This window comes from Camellia sinensis, chromosome 14 (genome assembly GCF_055761805.1).
Source record: "Camellia sinensis isolate YWXY chromosome 14, ASM5576180v1, whole genome shotgun sequence".
Classification (NCBI taxonomy): Eukaryota; Viridiplantae; Streptophyta; class Magnoliopsida; order Ericales; family Theaceae; genus Camellia; species Camellia sinensis.
The window spans coordinates 29,731,992-29,754,694 of record NC_138974.1 but is presented as its reverse complement, the minus strand read 5'-3'; the positions used below and the strand labels follow the sequence as shown (position 1 = coordinate 29,754,694).

General features: G+C 31.8%; 1 protein-coding gene across 1 annotated transcript; it reads right to left on the bottom strand.

The window, feature by feature from the left end:
- Positions 1–4,292: 4,292 nt before the first annotated feature.
- On the bottom strand, positions 4,293–19,118 carry LOC114292009 (putative indole-3-pyruvate monooxygenase YUCCA10). Its single transcript, XM_082906634.1, has 4 exons — positions 18,383–19,118; positions 14,312–14,545; positions 7,042–7,164; positions 4,293–4,620 (listed from the first exon to the last, which is right to left on the bottom strand). Exons 1-4 carry the CDS (start codon positions 18,998–19,000, stop codon positions 4,456–4,458), a joined length of 1,140 nt encoding a protein of 379 aa, XP_082762760.1. The 5' UTR covers positions 19,001–19,118; the 3' UTR covers positions 4,293–4,455.
- Between the last annotated feature and the right edge of the window lie 3,585 nt (positions 19,119–22,703).

The window sequence follows — 22,703 nt, the reverse complement described above, 5'->3', positions numbered from 1 at the left end:
TGGGAGACATTCAATCAGATTGGGGACTATCCCACCAATCTCGCCATCGCACAGTATAAAAGAGGCCATCCAGTTGGGAACAGACTGAGGGACTCGATCACCATGACGCCACCCCTCACTATGGAAGCCCTGATGGAAAGAGTGCATCAGCACATCAGGGTAGAAGAGGATGGCGCACGAGCCAAAGCAAAATCTAGTGCAACCGCAGTACCAGAAAAGAAGACCTCAGCAAAGGTCAATACAGTAGATCGTCAGAACAAAAACGGACGTGGCAGACGAGATAACAGAGAAGACCCTGATAAAAGATGGTTGAGAATCCGTACTGCCATAACCACTGTGTTCAAGAAACCGATATATCGGATTCTTAGCGAAATAAGAGATGAGCCTTTCGTCAAGTGGCCAGCCAAGCTAGGAGAAGCCCAGAAGGATTATGACGAAAGATCACGGTGCACCTTCCACAAAGAAAAAGGGCACCGCACTGAGAATTGCACACCATTGAGACAACACTTGGAAGAGTTAGTGGCAGCAGGCCACTTGGATAAATACATTGAAGGAGGGACACAACCAGCCCCCCAGGATCACAATAACCCCAACGGAATGCCGATCGACACCCCACCTCAAAGCATTATCAATGTAATACATGGAGTCTTTGAACCTGAGCGTGTATGGGAGCTCAGGGGATCAATCAAGAAGGCTGAGCACTTTAGAGAGGTGCTAAGCGCCCAACCTGCCATCAAGAAGGGAAAGACAGAGGCAACGAATGTCATGTCCTTTTCGGATAAGGACTTGGATCGAATATACTGTCCTCACAATGACGCTCTGGTCGTCACTCTCCGAGTCAAGGATTTTGACGTCAAGGGGATTCTGATTGACCAGGGTAGTTCATGTGAGATCATGTACTACGACACATTCAAGCAACTGAAGCTACAAGATAAAGACTTGGCGCCTGCAGTTTCTCCCCTAATTGGATTTAACTCCATGCCAGAGTGGCCCGTCGGCAAAATAATCCTTCCAGTCAGAGCAGGAAGCGTAACAAAACAAGTGGAGTTCTGGGTATTGAAGGTCCCCTCCACTTATAACATCATCCTGGGCAGAACATGGCTGCATGCCATGCGATCAGTGGCGTCATCTTACCATCAAGTAATGAGGTTCCCCAACGACACCGGTATAATTGAAAAAGTCTATGGAGATCAGATCATGTCAAAGCAATGTTTCGCCACGGTAAATGGCAGCCGCGCTGCCAAAGGATATGTTCATTCGGTGGAAGAACCAGAAAGTAATGAACTATTCGCGGACGTCGGTAAAGAGGCTGATCAGAAAGCGGTAGAGGACTTGGTGGAGGTTAAAATAGATGAGAAGAACCTGGATAAGTTCTTCTTGCTTAGCTCATCGTTGTCCAGCGCTGAGAGATTAGAGGTCTTGGAATTCTTGACCTCTAACATCGAAGTGTTTGCCTGGATGCCCTACGACATGCCAGGCATTGATCCAAACTTCATCAGTCACCAACTCAATGTCCACCCATCCGCCAGACCAGTCATTCAACGCACACGCAGATCGGCACTCCACCACACCGAAATAGTGGCAGAAGAGGTAGGCAACCTGCTGGAGGCAGGAGCAATAAGAGAAGTGCACTACCCAAGATGGATCTCCAACACAGTCGTAGTGCCAAAAAAGAATGGTAAATGGCGTGTCTGCGTCGACTACAAAACAGTCAACAAGGCGTGCCCAAAAGATAGCTTTCCTCTACCAAGGATAGATCAACTGGTGGACCTAACGGCAGGGCATAACCGACTTAGCTTTCTGGATGCATACAGAGGCTACCACCAGATCGCCATGCATGAACCAGACCAGGAGGTCACATCCTTCACAACACCAAGGGGATTATATTGCTACAAGGTCATGCCCTTTGGCCTAAAGAACGCAGGGGCGACATTCCAACGGATGGTCACCAAGATGTTCGAACCATTGTTAGGCAAAACAATGGAGGCTTACATCGACGACATGGTGGTCAAAAGCAAGGATGAGAATGACCATCTTAAAGACCTAGGCGAGATGTTCCAGAGCTTGAAGAAACATAAGTTGCGCCTCAATGCGTCCAAATGCGCATTCGGAGTTGGATCCGGCAAATTCTTGGGCTTCCTTGTGACCAACCGGGGTATAGAAGCAGACCCCTCTCAGATTAAAGCAATCCAGGAGTTGGAGAGACCAAACTCAGTCAAAGAAGTGCAGCATCTCACTAGTATGGCGGCTGCGCTCAACCGGTTCATAAGCAGGTCATCAAACAGACTACGACCATTCTTCCAAGCTTTAAAATCCAAGTTTGAGTGGGATGAAGAATGCGACCAAGCTCTGGAAAGCTTGAAGGAGTACATGTCTTCCCCACCACTACTTGTTACTCCAGTACCTGGTGAAGAACTCTTTTGTACCTAGCAGTCTCTCAGCACGCAGTTAGCACAGTATTGGTGCGTTCAGAAGGAATCCAACACCTGCCCATCTATTATGTCAACAAAACATTGCTGGGAGCCGAAACAAGGTACTTGCCCTTGGAAAAATTAGCATTAGCCTTAATGATGGCCTCCAGGAAATTGGCACACTACTTTCATGCCCACACCATAGTCGTCCTCACAGCCTTTCCACTAAAAGCTCTGTTTGAAAGGGTGAACTTTAGTGGGCGAATTTTGAAGTGGGCAGTAGAGTTGGGACAATTCGACATCAAGTTCCAACCCAAGACCGCAATAAAAGCCCAATCTTTGGCAGACTTCGTCGCAGAGTTTACTCCTGAAAGTCATCATATCTGCCCAGTCGACCTAACTGACACAACCGAACTAGGGACGGAAGTTGACGCCGGAATAGCGCAACCCCTAGTAGAGGGTAGTCAATCAAGCACCAAGGCAGACCATACTAAGGACAACAAGGAAGAGATAAACAAAGGCTCACCAACAGTTCAATCAGAGGACGAAAGGCAGACAGCAAACATGGACCTTGAAGAAAACACCATCCTTGACCCCACGACATCATCTGACCCCTCCACTTGCTGGAAGTTATTCGTTGGAGAGATGTGGAAGCTCTTTGTGGATGGAGCATCCAACCGGCATGGTGCAGGACTTGGCATAGTCCTCATCTCCCCAAACGGCCTGGTTGTAGAGCAAGCAATCAACCTTGGCTTCCCAGCATCCAACAATGAAGCGGAGTATGAGGCGCTTCTCACAGGACTCAAGTCAGCACACTACATGAAGGCCACCGAACTAATGATTTACAGCGACTCACAACTGGTGGTAAACCAAATTTCTGGCGACTACGAAGCAAAGGATGACAGAATGGCCAAATACCAAGAGCTGGTCAGAACAGAGATCAAAAAGTTCGATGTAGTAAGGATAGAACAAATTGGCAGGGAGGAAAACACCAAAAAATAATAATGACCATGAACCTAGAGAAAAGGAAAAGTGTATCCAAATATTAACTCACTACTAAGTTCATGAATTCTAATTAATTTCCATTTATGAACAAGACAAATTGTCACCAAAATAATGAATCTCCATTCATAAATAAGATATGATTTATGAACGAGACCAGAAAAAATTCATAACCAAAATATATAAATAAATAAATAAAAAATATTAAAATAGTCCAACATAATTGGGTGAGAAATTTTTCTTTATGAATAATGCTTGGGACCCCCTTTTGGGGGTCACCCCCTCGCCCCCTTTGCCACGTGGCAGGGGGTGATTGGAGGAGCAGGAAAAAAAAGAAAAAGAAAAAAAAAAGGTAACCAATGAGAGAGAGAGGGGGTCAAAAAGAGTGAAAAAAAAAAAGGATGAATCATTACTCTTTCTTTATATACCTTCTTCCACCTATTATATTTAATGCCAGGTAAGTTTTGGTTTCACTTCACATTATTTTGCTCATCGAGTGAACTGCAATATGATTCTTTAATGTTTGTGCAAGTCTAATCGCTCATGAATGTCTCTCTTTGATTTTTAAAATTGGTAAATGTATTGATTTTACGAGTTAAAATAGTTTCTTACCTACATGTATAGGTTGTCTTGGAAATCTGAGGAAGGGTAAAGATCTAGGATTCAGGATCATTGATCGAAATCTGAGCCTCTTTTAGTAGTTTTGCTACATTAGTCGCATCAAACTGTATCAAAAGTTTGGGAATCATAAATTTTTTTATAATAATGATTCATCTTACTAATTTGAGCGCATTAATTGATCACTAATGAAATGAAAATTTAAAAAAAAAAAAAAAAAACACAAGAGCAAAACATCCCATCATATAAGACCCACACCACTTTAAAACTATTAATACTCATCTTTTTAATAGTCTCACTCATTTTTACTTTTTCATATTGTATTCTTGAACAAACTGTAACCTGAGTTGACTTCCACCCATCTATTTACTAGAACAGTATTGAGAAATGTGGTGCTACAAAGTTGAATGTAATTAGTTGGAAATCACAGAGCTGACTTGACATCATTGGCTATGTTTTGGGCTTCCATTGCAGCTCCATAAAATCCTCTCCTTGCTAGTCCGCAACAATATAATCCATTTTGCCCCTTCCAGTGGTTAGGAAAACTGGGCTTTGCAAGACCATCTTTGTTCAGCAAGTAATTGTCTCCCTGTTTCACAAAAAAAATAAATACATAAAAATATTTTTAAAAATTAAAATTACAGTGCCATCACAGTTTATCCGGTTGTGTGAATACATTTTACATATTGAATATGTCTGGTCTTATATAAAAGTGAGTTGTGTTGAATTCTATAATTAATTTCAATACTCAACTGATTGAAGAAATACAAAAGGAGTAAATTCACGAATGAAATATTTAAAAATTATAGTGTCATCACAGCCTTCGTTTGGGATGTTGGTAGATTTTTTAGCTTTTTAACTATTTTATCCTATAATTAAAACGCTTCGTTTTAATAAAATAATTATGATTTAGATGTGATATTTTATCTTATTAATTTTTTAATTTATTTTATCTTTCAATAGGTAAAATAGTCAAAAAAAAATTTATGCCAAACATAACTACAATTTACCCAGTTGTGTAAATACATTTTACATATTGAATATGTCTGGTCTTATATAAAATGAGTTGTGTTGAATTTTATGATTAGCTTCAATACTCAACAGATCCAAGAAAAACAAAAAAGGAGTAAATTTACGAAAATGCACGGAAATCAATCACAAGGCTGGACACGATCCTCTCACTTGAGTGATGTCAGCTATTTATAAATTCGTATCTTATATAATAATAAAAAAAAATAAGACTGCATTTGGTTTAATTTTCGAAATAAATTTTAAGTTTTGAAAGATAAATTTTTGTAAGAGGGGCTAATTTGAGCCCACTAAATTATTTAGGCCCAATAGTCCAAGATTAGTGGGCCCGAATTTATTGCAAGTCCAAGAATCGGTGGGCCCAGATTTATCGCCATCAAACGGGCTAAATCGCTCTAAGCCTCGAAGGGGTTCGGATCCACGAACTTAGAGACTTAGAGACTTACTCGGGCCCGGACTCGAAAGGGTGTTGAACAAGCCTAGAGATCCGAGGCACTCGGACTCGAAAGGATTCGGACCTACAAATCTAGAGATCCGAAGCACTTGGCTTCGAACGGATTCAGATGCAATCTAGAAGCCGCTCCGTTAATGAGTCCTAGAACACTTGCGGGCTCGGAGCTTTCCGGGATCTACGCACCAGAACCATGGGCGTAATGGAGTTCGAACAAAGGACCCGATCCCGAGGACGGTGAGTGGAGATAAATTCACTCTTCGGTTAAACTAGCCTATACCCGGGTCGAGGTGGCACGACCCCGGGGGGTCCATGAGACTCGGCAATATTTTTGCGGCAGGACGTCCTCTGGGACTACCCCTGACCCTTTGGGATGATTGGGGATCATTGGTTAGGTGTGGCTAAGAAGAAGGGTTCGCCGAGGGATTGATCTCCTCTTCGGGGTTTTCTCATCCTCGGAGAAGTCACCTCCTCGGAGAGGTCACCTCCTCGGACAAGGTGGTTAGAGAGAATATCCCCCATGTGCCTTGCACATGGGCTCCATCCTACATCATGAGGTGCCTATAAATAGCACCCACCCATAGCTTTACAAGGGATGGATTTTGGAGATTTTTTTAACTCTTGGGAAAGAACTAATTTCCCTTCTCCATTATCAACCTTGAGAGTGAAAGTGGGAGATCAATGGGAGAGCCTTGCCATTATTCTATTCTCTAGCCATTTTGCCTTCTTCTTCACCCAATCTCTTATCTCCATCATCTCCTTTATTGTTGTGTTCCTAAGTTGAGATTATTGAAGAATCTAAGCCTCTCATCATATTCTAGAGAAAACGAAGTTGTTCTTCAAGGATCTTCGAAGATCTTCGAATCTTTCAACTCTTTTCTTGAACCCTCTCCTACAGTTTTTAAAATGAATTTTGAAAAAAGAAAACTTGTTTGATTATGAGTTTTTAAAAAGAGTTTGAGTTACATTTTGAAATTGTTTTGGGATTATTTTTATTTGAAAATATTTGAAAATTTTCTTATTTTTATTTTTTAGGATAAATATTTTTTTATTGTAAATATTTATTTTTTAATATGCTTTTTAAAAAAATATTTTAAAATTTTACTTTTTATTTAAAAATATTTTTATTTTTTAAAATTTTAAGATTTTTAGATCATTCATATATATCTAAATCATAACGAATTATTTTGTCAATATTTAAAAAATAATAAAATATTCTTTTTGACAAAAATAAAAATACTTTTTTCAAAAAAAATAAAAAAACAATAATTTTCGAAAAAATAAAAAATAAAAAATCATTTTAAAGAACAAAAAAAATTGAAATTTTTAATTTTTTCTAAAAAATAAAGTTTTAAAAATTTTATTTGATAATGAGTTTTGAAATTTTTTTGATCTAAATTATAATTTAAAAACCAAACCAAACGCTACCTAAATTTAACTCTATGATTTTTTTGAACGGAGTTTAATTCTATAATTTTCGGTTCTAGCAAACTATTTATGTATATGTATATGTATATGTATATACTTGACCTTAAGCCATTTGTGGGTAGATCTAGTAAAGCCGGTAGCGAAAACAATGGCGTCAAAGGGATGAGATTTGCCATTCTGAAACACCACTTCATCCCCCTTTATACTTGTAATTGCTGGCAACACCTGCAGTATTATTTACACACAACACCCACAAGCCAACCAATGTTACAATGGCTATATTTGACATAAATTTTTAATTTAAAATAATCATACATAGATTAAATAGGTTAAAAAATAAATAAGATAAAATGTCACATTCAAACCATAATAATTTTAGTTTTTGTCTCACAAGAGTTGAAAAAAGCCAAAAAAAATATCTTAAACGAAGCCTTTTTAATTCCAGATAAGTCTTGTTTGGAAACATGCTTTTATGGTATTTTTTTACCTTTTTGTCTAAAATATGAGGTAAAAAAAAAACCAGTAGGTTTATCATGATTTTTTAATTTTTATGAAAGATGAGTAAAAAGTAAAGAGAAAAGTGAATATTTGATTTTTTTTGTATAGGTTATAGATTTTTTGATTTTTTTAATAACATTTTGACTTTTAAACTAAAACAAATGCATGCGAAATGATGCCTAATAGCTAAAAAATTAAAAAATTAACCCACATCCCAAACGTAGGCTATATGTGAGGAAGTGTCAAAATTAATCAGTGTGTTTGGATTGAGTTTTTTAAAAACTGAATTTTTTTATTTTCGTATTTATTTTGTTTTTAGTGAATATTATTAAAATTTTAAATATTTTTTTACTTTTTTAGATGCACCTTACTTAGATATATCTAAAAAGTAAAAAAAATGTGAAAAAATATTTTCAAAAATTAATAAATACATGAAAATACAAAAAATGTACTGAATTCTCATATTTTTTTGTATTTTTGGTATTTAGTAAATTTTTAAAAGATTTTTTCACAATTTTTTTACTTTTTAGGTATATTTATGTTAGGTATGTCTAAAAAGTAAAAAAAAAATTATTTAAAATATTAAAAAAATTAGTAAAAACAAAAAAATAAGAAAAATAAAAAAGTAAAATTTTTTAAAAAGTATTTTTCAAAAAATAGAACCAAGCAAAGTGATTTTTTTTTTTTTTTTATCAGGGCCGGCTCAAGGGGTTGCAAATGCAGTACTTGTTTTAGGCCCGATATAAGAAAACTCCTCATTTTTTGTTAAAATCTTATAGATAAAACTAAAAAAATTTTAAAAAAATGTCAGTAATTTTTCCAAACTAAAATAAGACTACTAATGGTCTGTTTGGGAAGAGCTATTTGGAGATTTTTTGGCTATTGTAATCACAAAAGACAAAATAGGCTATTTTAGTCACAAAAAATAAACATCACATTCAACTCATAATCATTACACTCTTCTCTCACAAAAAAAATCAAAAAAGTCAAAAAAATCCTTCACAAATCAAGCTTTTTAGCCCAGGGAGCAACAATGATAGAGACTACTAATTTTGGAGCTCTAAAAAGATCACTAATGACATGGCACTCAATAAAAAAAAGAAAGAAAATACAACACCAAGACCAAAACATCAAATCATTCATGGTGGGATTCAAGGCCAAACCAACCCACTTCCCAAACGACATATAATTTTTTATCAATTTTTATACATTGGCTCCATACTCGATCACATTCATGTTATAATTGGTAAAAAAAATTAGTAATTTAGTAAAGATCCCTATCATTTGTGTTTTAATAAAAGCATATTTCCTATTCTCTCAATCATAAATTATAAAAATAAAATTTAGGCTCAATTTGGAAACTTAGTTAAAAGTCAAAAATCAATTTTTAACATATTTTGAATCACATCACCTTTTTATTTTTTAACACGTTTTTTTAAAAAAAATTAAAAAGTCAATTTTTAATTAACTTTTCAAAACAATCCTAGTTAAAACTAAATATTCTTATAAATAATTTTATTTAGTATATATTAATTTCACTAAATTTAATTTATAGGAAAAAAATTTTAATTTTTTCATACACATAATATTTTTAACTAAACTAAAATTTATTAACCGATCACAAGATATTATGAAGTAATAAATGAATTGAATTAGAGCAAACCACGTAACCCCGGTTGCTAAAAACTTGATAAAAATCAGATGAAAGGATATTGGTTTTCTTCTTGGGTCAATTAAAGTCCCACGTGTTGTGCAAACCAAGTAACCCTGGTTGCTAAGGTGTCATTTGGTAACACTTACGTTTTCAATTTTCTATTTATATTTATAAAAATTTTAAAAACTCAAATAAAAACTTGTTTGATAAAATTTTTGATTTATAAATCAGTGGTCTCAGTTTATAAATTTGGCCAAAAAATGAAAACACAAAAAATGTGTTTCCGTTTTGAGTTTTGAGTTTTTTTTTTTTTACCACCCAACACTAGCCACCACCCGCCGCCATTTTCCACCACCGTCTTCCGCCACCACCACCCACCAGCCACCACCCACCCCTCGCCACCACCACCACCAACCACCACCCACCTACCATCCACCCGCTACCACCTACTATCCCCTCGCCACCACCACCACCAACCACCACCCACCTACCATCCACCCGCTACCACCTACTATCCGCCACTACCATCCACCGCACGCCACCTACTTGCCACCACCACTCACCACCCACCTGCCACCACCAGCCACCCACCACCACCAGCTACCTGTCACCCACCCGCCACCACCAATCGCCACCACCACCCACCTACCACCACCACCTACCACTCACCACCCACCACCGCCACCACTACCACCCACTCGCTACCACTTACCACCCGTCACCGTCACCCACCCACCACCACCACCCACTCGCTACCACCGGCCACCCGCCACCGTCACCGACCCACCATCACTACCCACCACCTGCCATCCGCCACCCACCACTCACCACCCACTTGCCACCACCACCCACTACCTGCCACCGTCACCCACCAACCCACCATCACCACCCACCACTCACCCGCCACCACCCACCATCCGCCACCCACCTGCCACCACCACCCGCCATCCGCCATCCGCCACCCACCTGCCACCACCACCTGCCACCACCACCCGCCACCCACTCGCTACCACCCGCCACCGTCACCCACCCACCCACCACTACCACCTGCTATCCGCCACCCACCCACCTGCCACCATCACCCGCTACCACCACCACCACCACCACCACCACCACCCATCACCACCAGCTACCCACCACCCACCGTCGCCACTTTCCACCACCGTCTTCCACCGCCACTTGCTATTTCTCCTTCTTTTTTATATTTTTAAAATTTTTTAAACATTTTATTAATTACCAAACGCGTTTGTAGTTTATGTTTTTCTAAAAATAAACAAAAAATAAACAGAAACCAGTTTATAAAATTTTTGTAAATAAAAACTGAAAACGTAAATGTTACCAAACACACCCTAAGCTGTCACAGAAACGTAAATGTTACCAAACACACCCTAAGCTGTCACAGAACACAACACAACACCGAGAAGATAACAAAATAGGCAAATGAGTGGGAGTTACACTAATGTTGTGACAGTGAGTGATAGTATGTATTGTGTTTGTTTGTTTGTTTGTTTTTTTTTTTTTGCTTTGCTACTTCACTAATGATGAATTTAGAACTATTAAATTAGTGATCTCTAGCACCACTGAACAAAATATATCTCTATTGTTTTTGGAATTTTTTAAAGTTTTTATTTATTTATTTATATTTTTAGTGATCTCTAGCACCACCGAACAAAATATATCTCTATTGTTTTTGGAATTTTTTAAAGTTTTTATTTATTTATTTATATTTTTTTTTATAGTACCAAAGCTTTTCTTCCAAACCTTATCCGAAAGGTCATCTTTTTTGGATATCAACGGTAAAAAAAAATCAATTGTTAAACGAATTTTTGTGTAACTATTGATGTATGAACGATTGATTTTTATTCAATTAAAAAATGATGTGAACAAAATAGATTTATAGTGTGTCATTATCTAAATTACCCATTTTGGTGCTGTGATGTAACTGTTAAAATAGATTATAGATTATGATTTTAATTAAAAATTGTTAATCTGTTTAGTATACTTGTTGAATTATAGATTTAAGTTGCTGAGTAATGTTTGTTAAATAAGCTGTGAAGTAACTTTTTCAATTAATTTTTATTTTTTATTATTCACTATTTGTCTACATTTCTCATAAAAAATAATAATAATATTTTATAGCCCATTTAGATCTTTTTCTATTTTTAAAAAAAGTAAAAAATAAAAAAAATCTAAGAGTATAATCGTGAATTAACATATTCACAGCAGAAGTTAATAATCAGAAGTAAGAGCTGAGCAGTTTCTCAGAATCAATTTTTTTGACTTAAAATAAGTTGTTAGAATCAGAAACTGTTTGAAATAAATTTAACAAAACAGTCCAAAATAACTTTTTAAAAACTAGAAATCATAAATCAGCTCAAAAAAATCCCACCAAACACCGAACTATAGGGTGCGTTCAGGAGATCATTAATGTAAAAGTGAAACTCATAAATATTGATAATTTCAAAATTAGATCATGTGATTGCTAATGTTCAATTAACTTAATTTTTTTTCAAAAAAAATTATTCTTGATAAATCTTATGAGGGTGTTTGGCGTGGATTATTATAAGTAAAAAATTAATAATCAGAAAGTTGTAAGCAGAAGTAACCCTTCCCTAATTTTTAAATAATTAATTTTTCTCAACTTATTTAAATTATTTTTACTTAAAAAATTATAAACAAAAATTATATCAAATAATCTGACACAAATTCTCAAATTAAAATAAATTATAATCACCCCTATAATCCACGTCAAACACTCCTACATGATAAATATTAAATGGTTGATACGATGAAGACGGGTCCAAGTAGGCCGACAAAGACTAAACTCTTCATTTTGAAAATATGGGTGTGTTTGGTTTGATTGTGAGAAAATGATTTTTAAAAAAAGTTTTGAGAGAGAATTTAGAATTTTTTTTGATTTGTTTAATTATATATTTTAAAAGTAATTTTGAAGTTTGAGAATTTGGAATGATTTGATATTTTGTTGTAATTAAATATATATGTGTTAGAGAAAAAGTGATTCAGAACGAGAAAGAAGAGAAAAAAAGTGATTGAGAACGAGAGAGGAGGGAGAAGAGAAAAAAAGTGATTGATTGATATGTAAGAGAGATAAAGTAATTTTAAAAAAAAAATTGAGAAAAATCTCAAACCAAACAATTTTTTTGAAATTTTTTTTTCAAAACTCCTTTCTCAATGCTAAATAATTTTATTTAGTATATATTAATTTCACTAAATTTAATTTGTAGGAAAAAAAATTTAATTTTTTCATACCCTTAATATTTTTAACGAAACTAAAATTTATTAACCGATCACAAGATATTATGAAGTAATAAATGAATTGAATTAGAGCAAACCACGTAGCCCTGGTTGCTAAAAATTTGACAAAAATCAGATGGAAGGATATTGGTTTTCTTCTTGCGTCAATTAAAGTGCCGCGTGTTGTGCAAACCAAGTCACCCTGGTTGCTAAGCTGTCACGTAACACAACACAACACCGAGAAGATAACAAAATAGGAAAATGAGTAGGAGTTCTAATTAGAGTTATATTAATGATATGATAGTGGGTCTCATCTATTGTTACAGTATTGTGTCTATTTTTTTTTTGCTTTGTCACCTTATTAGTGATGAATTTAGAATCACTAAATTAGTAGTCTTCTGGCACCACTGAACAAAAATATATCTCTACTGTTTTTGCAATTTTTTAAAGCTTTTATGTATTTATTTATATTTTTTTTATAGTACCAAAGCTTTTTCTACCAAACCTTATCCGAAAGGTCATCTTTTTTGGATATCAACGGTAAAAAAAATCAATTGTCAAACGAATTTTTGTGTAACTATTGATGTATGGAACGATTGATTTTTATTCAATTAAAAAATGATGTGAACAAAATAGGTTTATAGTGTGTCATGATCTAAATTACCCATTTTGGTACTGTATTGTAACTGTTAAAACAGATTATAAATTATAATCTTAATCAGAAATTGTTAATCTATTTGGTATACCTGTTAGATTATAGATTTAAGTTGCTGAGTAATATTTGTTAAATAAGCTGTGAAGTATCTTTTTCAATTAACTTTTACTTTTTATTATTCACTATTTGTCTACATTTCTCATAAAAAATAATAATAATATTTTATAGTTCATTTGGGTCTTTTTCTATTTTTAAAAAAAAAAAAAAAAGTCTAAGAATATAATCGTGAATTAACATTTCCACAACAGAAACTGATAATAAAAAATAAGGGGTGAGCAACTTTTGCAGAATCAATTTTTTTGACTTAAATTAAGTTGTTAAAATCAGAAACTATTTGAAATAAGTTTAACCAACCAATTTAAAATAAATTTTTAAAAGCTAAAAGCCATAAATTTACTCAAAAAAACCCACCAAACACCCCTCTCTATGGTGCCTTCAGGAGATCAGTAATGCAAAAGTGAAACTGATCAAATATTGATAATTTCAAAATTAGATCATGTGATTGCTAATGTTCAATTAACTTAATTTCTTTCCCAAAAAAATTATTCTTGATAAAAATCTTATGAGGGTGTTTGGCGTGGATTATTATAAGCTAAAAACTAATAATCAGAAAGGTGTAAGCAGAAGTAATCCTTCCCTAACTTTTAAATAAAAGTAACCCTTCCTTAACTTTTAAATAATTAGTTTTTTTCAATTTATTTAAACTATTTTTACTTAAAAAATTATAAGTAAAAATTACACCAAACAATCTGACACAATTTCTCAAATTAAAATAAACTATAACCACCCTTATAATCGACGCTAAACACCCCTACATGATGAATGGTTGATATGATGAAGACGGGTCCAAGTAGGCCCACAAAGACTAAACTCTTCATTTTGAAAATATAGGTGTGTTTGGTTTGATTTTAAGAAAATGATTTTTAAAAAAGATTTTGAGGGGAGAGTTTAGAAATTTTTTTAGTTTGTTTAGTTGTATATTTTAAAAATAATTTTGAAATTTGAGAGTTTGGGATGATTTGATATTTTATTGTAATTGAATAGATATGTGTGAGAGTAAAAGTGATTGAGAACGAGAGAGGAGTGCAAAAAAATAATTGATTGATATGTAAGAGAGACAAAGCAATTTTAAAAATTTTTTGAAAAAAATCTTAAACCAAACAATTTTTTTGAAATTTTTTTTCCAAAACTCCTTTCTCAAAGCTAAACCAAACAAATGCATTGTCTCTCACTTTCTCTCTCTGTCATACCTGAATTTCGCGGGACTTTATCTTGTTACAGGTGCCAACGTCAATGACTGGGTATTTGCCATACTTGAGTTTCACAGTGAAGGGACCCTCCTCAGGCCTTTGAATCCCGTACTTGCTTAGGTCTCCATACCTTAGCTTGCTTAGCAATACCATCAAGTAGTCCACGGTTGAAAGTCGTATGTATTTCACCAATAGTGACCCAAAATATACCATTTCCCTTGAGATTATATGAAGCTGCATCTCCATCCAAACAAAACTCCCATCGTCAGTCATACATCCATACTTATATTTTAATCAATCAAAACATTATTATTGTTTTATTTTTCTAGGTATCGTGTAAGTTACGCAATCCAAAAACAATCAGGCCTTATTTGGTTTGTGTTTCGAAAAAAAATTTGAAAAAAATTCTCTACAAATAAGTTTTTAAAGTTAATCAAACCAAACAAATTTTTCTAAAGAAAATTTTCAAAACTTGTTTGGTTTATAAATTTTTCAAACAAATCTCTCTCTCATACACATCAAATCAATCATTTTTTTCAAAACTCTCTCTCAAAATAATTTTTTAAAACATCTTTTAAAAAAAAATCAAACCAAACAAATTTTCGTACTTTTTATCTCAAAACATATTTCTTAAATACAAACCAAACAAAGCATCAATCTCTTTCGGATAGGAGTTAAAATTACTGACTTTTTCTAGACGATTCCACTATAGGAGTCTTGTCCAATAACAAACTCTTTTTTAAAAGTAATTTTAAGTATTGAGAAAAAATATTTAAAGTTTTTTATTTAGAAAAATAACATGGTCTTAATTCATTTAAAATGCAAATCACACCATACAAGAGTTGAATCTACATCTTGCCATACAAATGTTGAATCTAGAGTATATTATTTTTTAAGTAAATTATAATACTTTGCTTGGTTTGAATTTTCTAAAAATATTTTTTAGAAAATTTTACTTTTTTATTTTTCGTATTTTTTTTTATTTTTACTAAATTTTTTTAATATTTTAAGCAATTTTTTTTGATTTTTAGACCCACCTAACATAAATATACTTAAAAAAATATAATTTTTGTGAATTTTTTTTTAAATCACTAAATATCAAAAATATAAAAAATAAAAAATACGAAAATTCAGTATATTTTTCATATTTTTGTGTATTTATTAATTTTTTGAAATATTTTTTCACAAATATTTTACTTTTTATACACATCTAAGTAAAGTGTATCTAAAAAAGAAAAAAAAATGATTAAAATTCTAAAAATACGAAAAACAAAAAATTAATTTTAAAAAACTGAATTCAAAAAATTAAAATCAAGCATACTGAATAATTTTTTTTGAGACACGAGATTTTTTTATTTTTAAATCTCTCCTTTTTTTTTAATCTCAAAACATTCATAACCATTGCATTTTTGAAAAGTTGGTAAAAAAAAAACTATTTTTTGGATTTTTTTAACTTTTTGATGTCTTTTTGGCTAAAAAAACTAGTTTGTTGGTGCCTTTTTTTGTATAAAAAAATTAAAAAGTTAAAAAATTAACTTTTTTAACATGTTGCCAAATTGACCATATATACAAGATTCTTAATCCCCCGATTACAAGTGTTTTGGAAAATAGAGACAGAGTATTAGGAATAAAATATTCTTTGACTTTTAATCTAGCAAGTGACAAATTTAATAAATAAAAAAAAGTCATTGGTTTGGTTTGGAAAGTTACTATTTTAGTAGGCTATTTTAGTTTTTGGTTATTTTAGTAGGTTAAAATTTTTGTGTTTGAAAAGATGATTGAATTTTTTTATGATTGGATGTGATGTTTGTGAGAGAAAAAGTGAAATGATTATAGGTTTGATGTAATATTTTGTCTTATTAACTATTTTAACCTATCAACAATGATTCATCCCCCCTTTTCCCCTCACCCCCTTTGACCCCCTCTCTCTCTCATTGGTTACTTTTTCTTTTTCTTTTTCTTTTTTTTCCTGCTCCCCCAATCACCACCCGCCACGTGGCAAAAGGGGGTGAGGAGGTGACCCCCAAAAGGGGGTCCCAAGCATTATTCTTAACCTATTTTATCTTTTTATAAATTTTAACCTAAATTAACCCTTTTTTTTTTTTCCTTCCCAAACACTCCCATTATATTATTTTATTTTTCTAGGTATCGTGTAAGTTATGAAATCCAAAAGCAATCTCCTTCACATATATAGAAGCGAAAATTACGCTGACTTTTTCAAAACCGACTTCACCATATGAGCGTTGTCCTATCAACCGCTTTTTTAAAAGTAATTTTAATTATGGAGAAAAAATATTTAAAGTCTTTTATTTAGAAAAATAACATCGTCTAAATTCATTCAAAATGTAAATCACTCATATAAGAGTTGAATCTAAATTTTGTTATACAAATGTTAAATCTAGAGTATATACAATTTTTTGGATAAAATTATAATATATTTTTTTTCAAACACAAGATTTTTTGTTTTTAAATCTCTTTTTCATTTTTATTTTTCTATTTTATCTCAAAACTTATAGTCGTTGGATTATGTAATGACATTCTCACTCAATCCAGCAATTACAAATGTTTTAGAAAATAAAGACAGAGTATTCAAGACGTAATTGTTTGGTTTGTGTTTGGGAGAGTTGTTTTTGAAAAAAAAATTTGGGAGAGAGTTTAGAAATTTTTTTGGTTTGTTTGGTTGTATATTTTGGGAGAGTTTTTTTTTTTGAGAGTTTGGGATGATTCGATATTTTGGGAGAATTTGAGTAGATATGTGTGAGAGAAAAAGTGATTGAGAAGGAGAGAAGAGAGAGAAAAAGTGATTGATTGATGTATAAGAGAGAGAAAGTGATTTTGAAAATTTTTTGAGAAAAACTCAAACCAAACACTTTTTTAGAAATTTTTTTCTAAAACTCATCTCCTAAATGCAAACCAAACATATCCAATATTCTTTGACTTTTTATCTAGTGAGTGACTATTTTAATATATAAAAAAATCAAAAAATCAACTCATACAAAAAAAAAAAAAATTACAAATTTATTGTATTTTATTTTTGACATTTTTTCTTACAAAATTAAAAAATTATTTATAAACATATGTGTTTTTTAAAGTAAAAAATCACTAAAAAAAATCATTTTTCAAATACACTAAGGCCAAGTTTGGGAACACCCCAAAAAGTCAAAAAGCCAAAAAGTTACTCAAAAAGTTAAAAAGTTATCACTATTCACCAAAAGTCAACAATTACGGCTGCACAACTCCCAATTCTAATTTTCTCCTACAAATCAATTTTTACAATTTTTTATTACACATTTTTCTATAAAAATTCAAAAATTTAACTCAAACATTCATATTTTCAACCTCAACTTTTTAGTCTAAAAAAAACAAAAAATGCACTTATTCAGTCTTCCCAAACTTGGCCTAAGTCTCGTTTGAAAAATAATAGTTCTAATTTAAAAGTCAAAAAATTATTAAAAAAATCAAAAAACCTATAACCTATATCAAAAAGGCAATAATTCTATTTTCTCTCTACTTTTTATACATCTTTCCTTAAAAAATTAAAAAGTCATTTTAAATATATATTTTTTTATCTCATATTTTAGTAAAAAAAATAAAAAAAAAACTAAAAAATTACTAAATGAGGCCAAGTCGCACAAAAACCAAAACAAACATAGATATGAGATATGAAAAGTAAGAATAATATTAGGTATCATGAAAAATCTTTCATGAAAATAATTATGAAAACTTTATGACCTTTAAATTATGAGAAATGTTAGAGATCATGAAAATTTTGTCATGAAAAGGATCATGAAAAATTTATGACCTTTAGATTACCTTGATTAGTGTGTGGTGCTTTATTGTAAGTGTAATCCAAAGGTCACAAATCTTTTATGACCATTTTCATGAAAGACTTTTCATGATACCTAGCATTACTATTAAATTATACTTAGAATAAAGTACCATACACTAATCAAAATAATTCAAAAATTATAAATATTTCATGATCATTTTCATAAAAAGATTTTCATCACCTCTAACTTTTCTCCAAAAGTAAACATAAGTAGAACTGAAGGATAAGTTAAAAATTCTTACAGGGCTTCGAACAACAATGGAGGTCTTGGCACCATAATTTGACAAATCAAAAGCAATTTCCATACCAGAATTCCCAGACCCAACAACCAAAACACTTTTATCTCTGTACTTGTCTCCACACTTATACAGTGTGGAATGAATAACCTCCCCTGTGAAATTTCTCAACCCTTCCACCTCCGGTATGAACTCGTCGCTATTCTCTCCCGTCGCCACCACCATAAACTTGCCTGAATATTCCTCGACCTCGTCGGAAACCATGTTTCTAACCTTAACTTTCCATTTCTGTGAAACTTCATCGTAGTCTGCGGAGACAACGGGTCTGTTGTACATAGGACTAATGTTGAAATGAGCAACATAGTCATCTAAGTATTGTATGAACTGTTTTTTGGATACATAGGTTGGGAAGTTTTTGGGGTAAGACATGTGAGGGAGCTCACAGTATTGCTTTGCTAAGTGAAGGTGGAGGCAATCATATGATTTTTTCTTCCACAAGGAAGCAAAGCAATCTTCTCTTTCCAAAACAATGTTTGGGATCGAAAGGCGGTTTAGGCAGGCGGCCGTGGCGAGGCCGGATGTCCCTGCTCCGACTATTATTACTGCTGGCTCTGGCATTTCCATGGCGGCGGGCGCGGCGGCGGCGGTGGTGGTGGTGGTGGAGGTGGTGGTTCTCTCTAAAATGTATTGTTAAGAAAGATGTATAAACAAGAGAACTAAAAATATGAACACGTAGATTTGAAGGAGGGGGAAGACTTTTTTATATCACCAGGAATCTTCTAGAGCGGTTTTTTTAAAAAAAATTTAAAGTGATGTATTATATGGTTAAGATTTAATATTAAAAAATTGATATGACTTGTTATTGAATCTCAACCACACAATACACCCCTCTAAAAAAATTTAAAAAAAAAAATTTTTAGAAAACCCTTACTTCTTTTATATTGGTAGTGGACCTACATAACACCAATACAAAAGAGTGAAATTTACATTAAAATATCGATTGTTAATTTTTATATTCTCTCATACATATATATAGGTTATTCATATAAAAAATTAAATTAATTGAAATTAATCTGATAATTATATTTACTTAATGTAATCACATTTATTATTATTTTTTAAATAAATAATTTATTTTTAAAAAATAAATGTGATTAGTGATTAGCACATGCTTGTCTGGTAAATTTTGATTTGTTTGGTTTTATACAGGGTGATGAAATTTCGTTATTAAAAACACAGACATGTTTAGTGGGTGTTTGGGAAGTGAGTTTTTATGTAGGTTTTTTTAGTTGTAGGATATTATTGGAGAAATTTTTTTTTGTGTTTAAAAAGATAGTTGGGTTTTTTTGTGGTTAGATGTGATATATGTGAGAGAAAAATTGAAATAATTATGGAGTTAGATGTGATATTTTATTTAGATGTGTGTTTTTTGGTTTTGCAAAAAGTTTATCTTTTTGTGAAAAAAAACCCAAGTTCAAGACTTCCCAAACACCATTATTTGAATCTCTGAAAGTTTTTTTAGAAAATTCAAAACTAATTTGATAAAAATAAATATTAAAAATTATTTTTACCATCTAAAAATATAAAATTATATAAATTTGATAAGTTCTTTGATTTTTTCATTATTTCATGAAATTAATAGTTAATGTTTTAGAATAATTTTTTGAAACATGTTTCTGAAATAACCAAACCAAACATATCTAGGGATTCAGATCCTCTTCAATATTTTTTTTTAATCTTGTTATTATCTAATATTTGATTCAAAAGTCATAAAATACGATGAGCACTAGTTTGTTTTTTCCCTTTATTTATTTCTCCAATTATCATCTAACACTTAGGTTTAGTTTGATTAGAAAAAAAATAAATGATGGAAAGTAATAATGGTAGAAAGTAAATTAAAGAAAAGAAAAGGAAAAGAAAATATATTTTCTCATATGAATTTGATTAGGATAAAAATTTTACAAGAAAATAAGAATTTTAATTAACTAGTTTTATGATAAATTTTAAATTTTCTTGTATTTTCCTATATTTTTTTTTGTAAGAAACTAGAAGCTTAGTTACTATGCTATTATGAGTTGTACAATAACATTAACTTTTTTCTAACTTTCACTTTCATGCTAAACAAACTTAGAAAAACTTTTTTCTTTTTCTTTTTTCATTTCTTTCACTTTCTATCATTTTTATCCTAACCAAACTAAACACTAATCTAAAAGTCACAAAATATAATAAATACTAATATTTATGATGGCTGGAGAAAAAAAAATAGTGGTGCTAAACCAACATATGTTATAATATTGTCACTTTAAAATTATGAATCTCACCCATTATATAAATTATACAGATTTAAAATCTCTAAAATTATATCATATTATCTCTTAATATAATAATTGGACAAATCAATTAATGCGTATAACTTTATTGGAAAAAAAAAAATTGTGGAGAGAATCTATTTAAAACAGGTAATTATTCATGATTTGGGGGCATCATTTGCGGAAAAGCTAGTCATTCGGAGAAAAAAGGAATTTTGATACTATTCATTTTATGAAAAAAGTTTGTAATATTCGCCCTGTTTGGGAAGATGATTTATGAGGTTTTTTTTATTATTTTAGTCATAAAAGGTAAAATAAGTTATTTTAACCACAATAAATAAAATATACATCTAATCTATAATCATTGCACTATTCTCTCACAAAAAAAATTAAAAAGTCAAAAAGTTAAAAAACTTCCTAAATCAAGCTTTTTAGACCAGACTAGGATTCGTTTGGCAAGCAAGGTTGGGGCTAAAATAGCCACAAAAGACAAAATAGGCTATTTTAGCCACAACAAACAAAACATTACATCCAACCCATAATCATTACACTCTTCTCTCACAAAAAAAATCAAAAAAGCCAAAAAGTCAAAAAATTCTTCCCAAACCAAGCTTTTTAGCCCAGGCTAAAATAGTTAAAAAATTCAAAAAGTCAAAAATTCAACCCACTTCCCAAACAGATGCTAAAATAACTAAAAAAATCAAAAAGTCAACCTACTTCTCAAAAGAAGCGAATATAAAAATTCAAAAGCAAGGATTTATGACCATAATATCATTATTAGTTTCAAAAAAATTATTTATTATTTTTTAATTGTAATAAAATTTATGTGAATATCTCACATCATTTTTATTTCATCTAGAAAATAGAGAAATCTAAATTATTAAATATATATATATATATATATATTTATTTATAAAAGTGTTTAGATAATAAAATGTATAGTGGATTTAAATTTTTAAATATTTATAAAAATGTTTAGAAAATAAAATGTATAGTGAATTTAAATTTTTAAATACCTGTGATGAGTTTGTTGTATTGTTCCATCATATGAAATCAATTTAAGTTGGGTGAAGTATCAATAAATTTTAAAATTTGATTTTGTGAACGGTTTACTTCTTTTTATTTTCTTATGAACTTAAGGGTTCCATTAAAGTGGAAATCATATAAAAGGGTAGTCACTTATACATTTAGATTTAATTTTTGAGGGATAAAAGTGGGTTTCTCCAAATATAAAATTATACATTTGGGTAATCCGCACTATAGAAGTTTAGGTTTTCTCTCATTCTATAATAAATCTCATAACACAAATAAGAGCGTAACACTCTAATGTAACACATTAAAAAATTCATTAGCATACTTTTTTCAAACAGAATAACATAAAACTCTAAATTTTTTCTAAATGTAACAATCCAATGTAACATATAAAAAAACTCTTTAGTGTACTTTTACCAAACGTAACACTCAAATCAATGTAATCTCAAATATAACACTCCAATGTAACACATATAAAAATACTACAAAATTACTACTTTGTTCCAAACGTAACACTAACAGTTTGAAATTAAACATTTATCCAAAACTTATTAAGAATTTTTGTACTCATTTTGAAATGATTTGAAGAATCTCATATTTTTATTTTATTTTTAGTGTTACATTAGAATATTACGCTTGAAAAAAGTACACTAAGAAATTTTTGTGTGTGTTACATTGCAGTGTTATATTAAGGAGTTTTTTTAGAGTGGTAAGTTAAAGTGTTTCATTTGGAAAAAGTATAATAAAGAGTTTTTTTTAGTGTTATATTGGAGTGTTTCGTTTGAGTGCTGCATTAGAATATTATAGATTTAAATTATATATTTGTTCAAACCTTACTAAGGAGTTTTTGTACACCTTTTAAAATATTTGACGAATTTCACATACTTTTAAAATATTTGAAAAATCCCACATCGTTTTGAAATATTCAAAAAATTTAATATTTCAAGTCATTTTGTACTCTTTTTGAAATGTTAGAAAAATCCTAC

What these genes read in the sequence shown, in the direction of transcription:
- LOC114292009 (XM_082906634.1), bottom strand. Translation starts at nt 19,000, where the DNA reads ATGGAAATGCCAGAGCCAGCAGTAATAATAGTCGGAGCAGGGACATCC. An exon ending in TAAAGTCCCGCGAAATTCAG is followed by an intron (nt 7,165 to 14,311) that starts GTATGACAGAGA and finishes ATAATACTGCAG; the next exon opens with GTGTTGCCAGCAATTACAAG. An exon ending in CTACCCACAAATGGCTTAAG is followed by an intron (nt 4,621 to 7,041) that starts GTCAAGTATATA and finishes TTTGTGAAACAG; the next exon opens with GGAGACAATTACTTGCTGAA.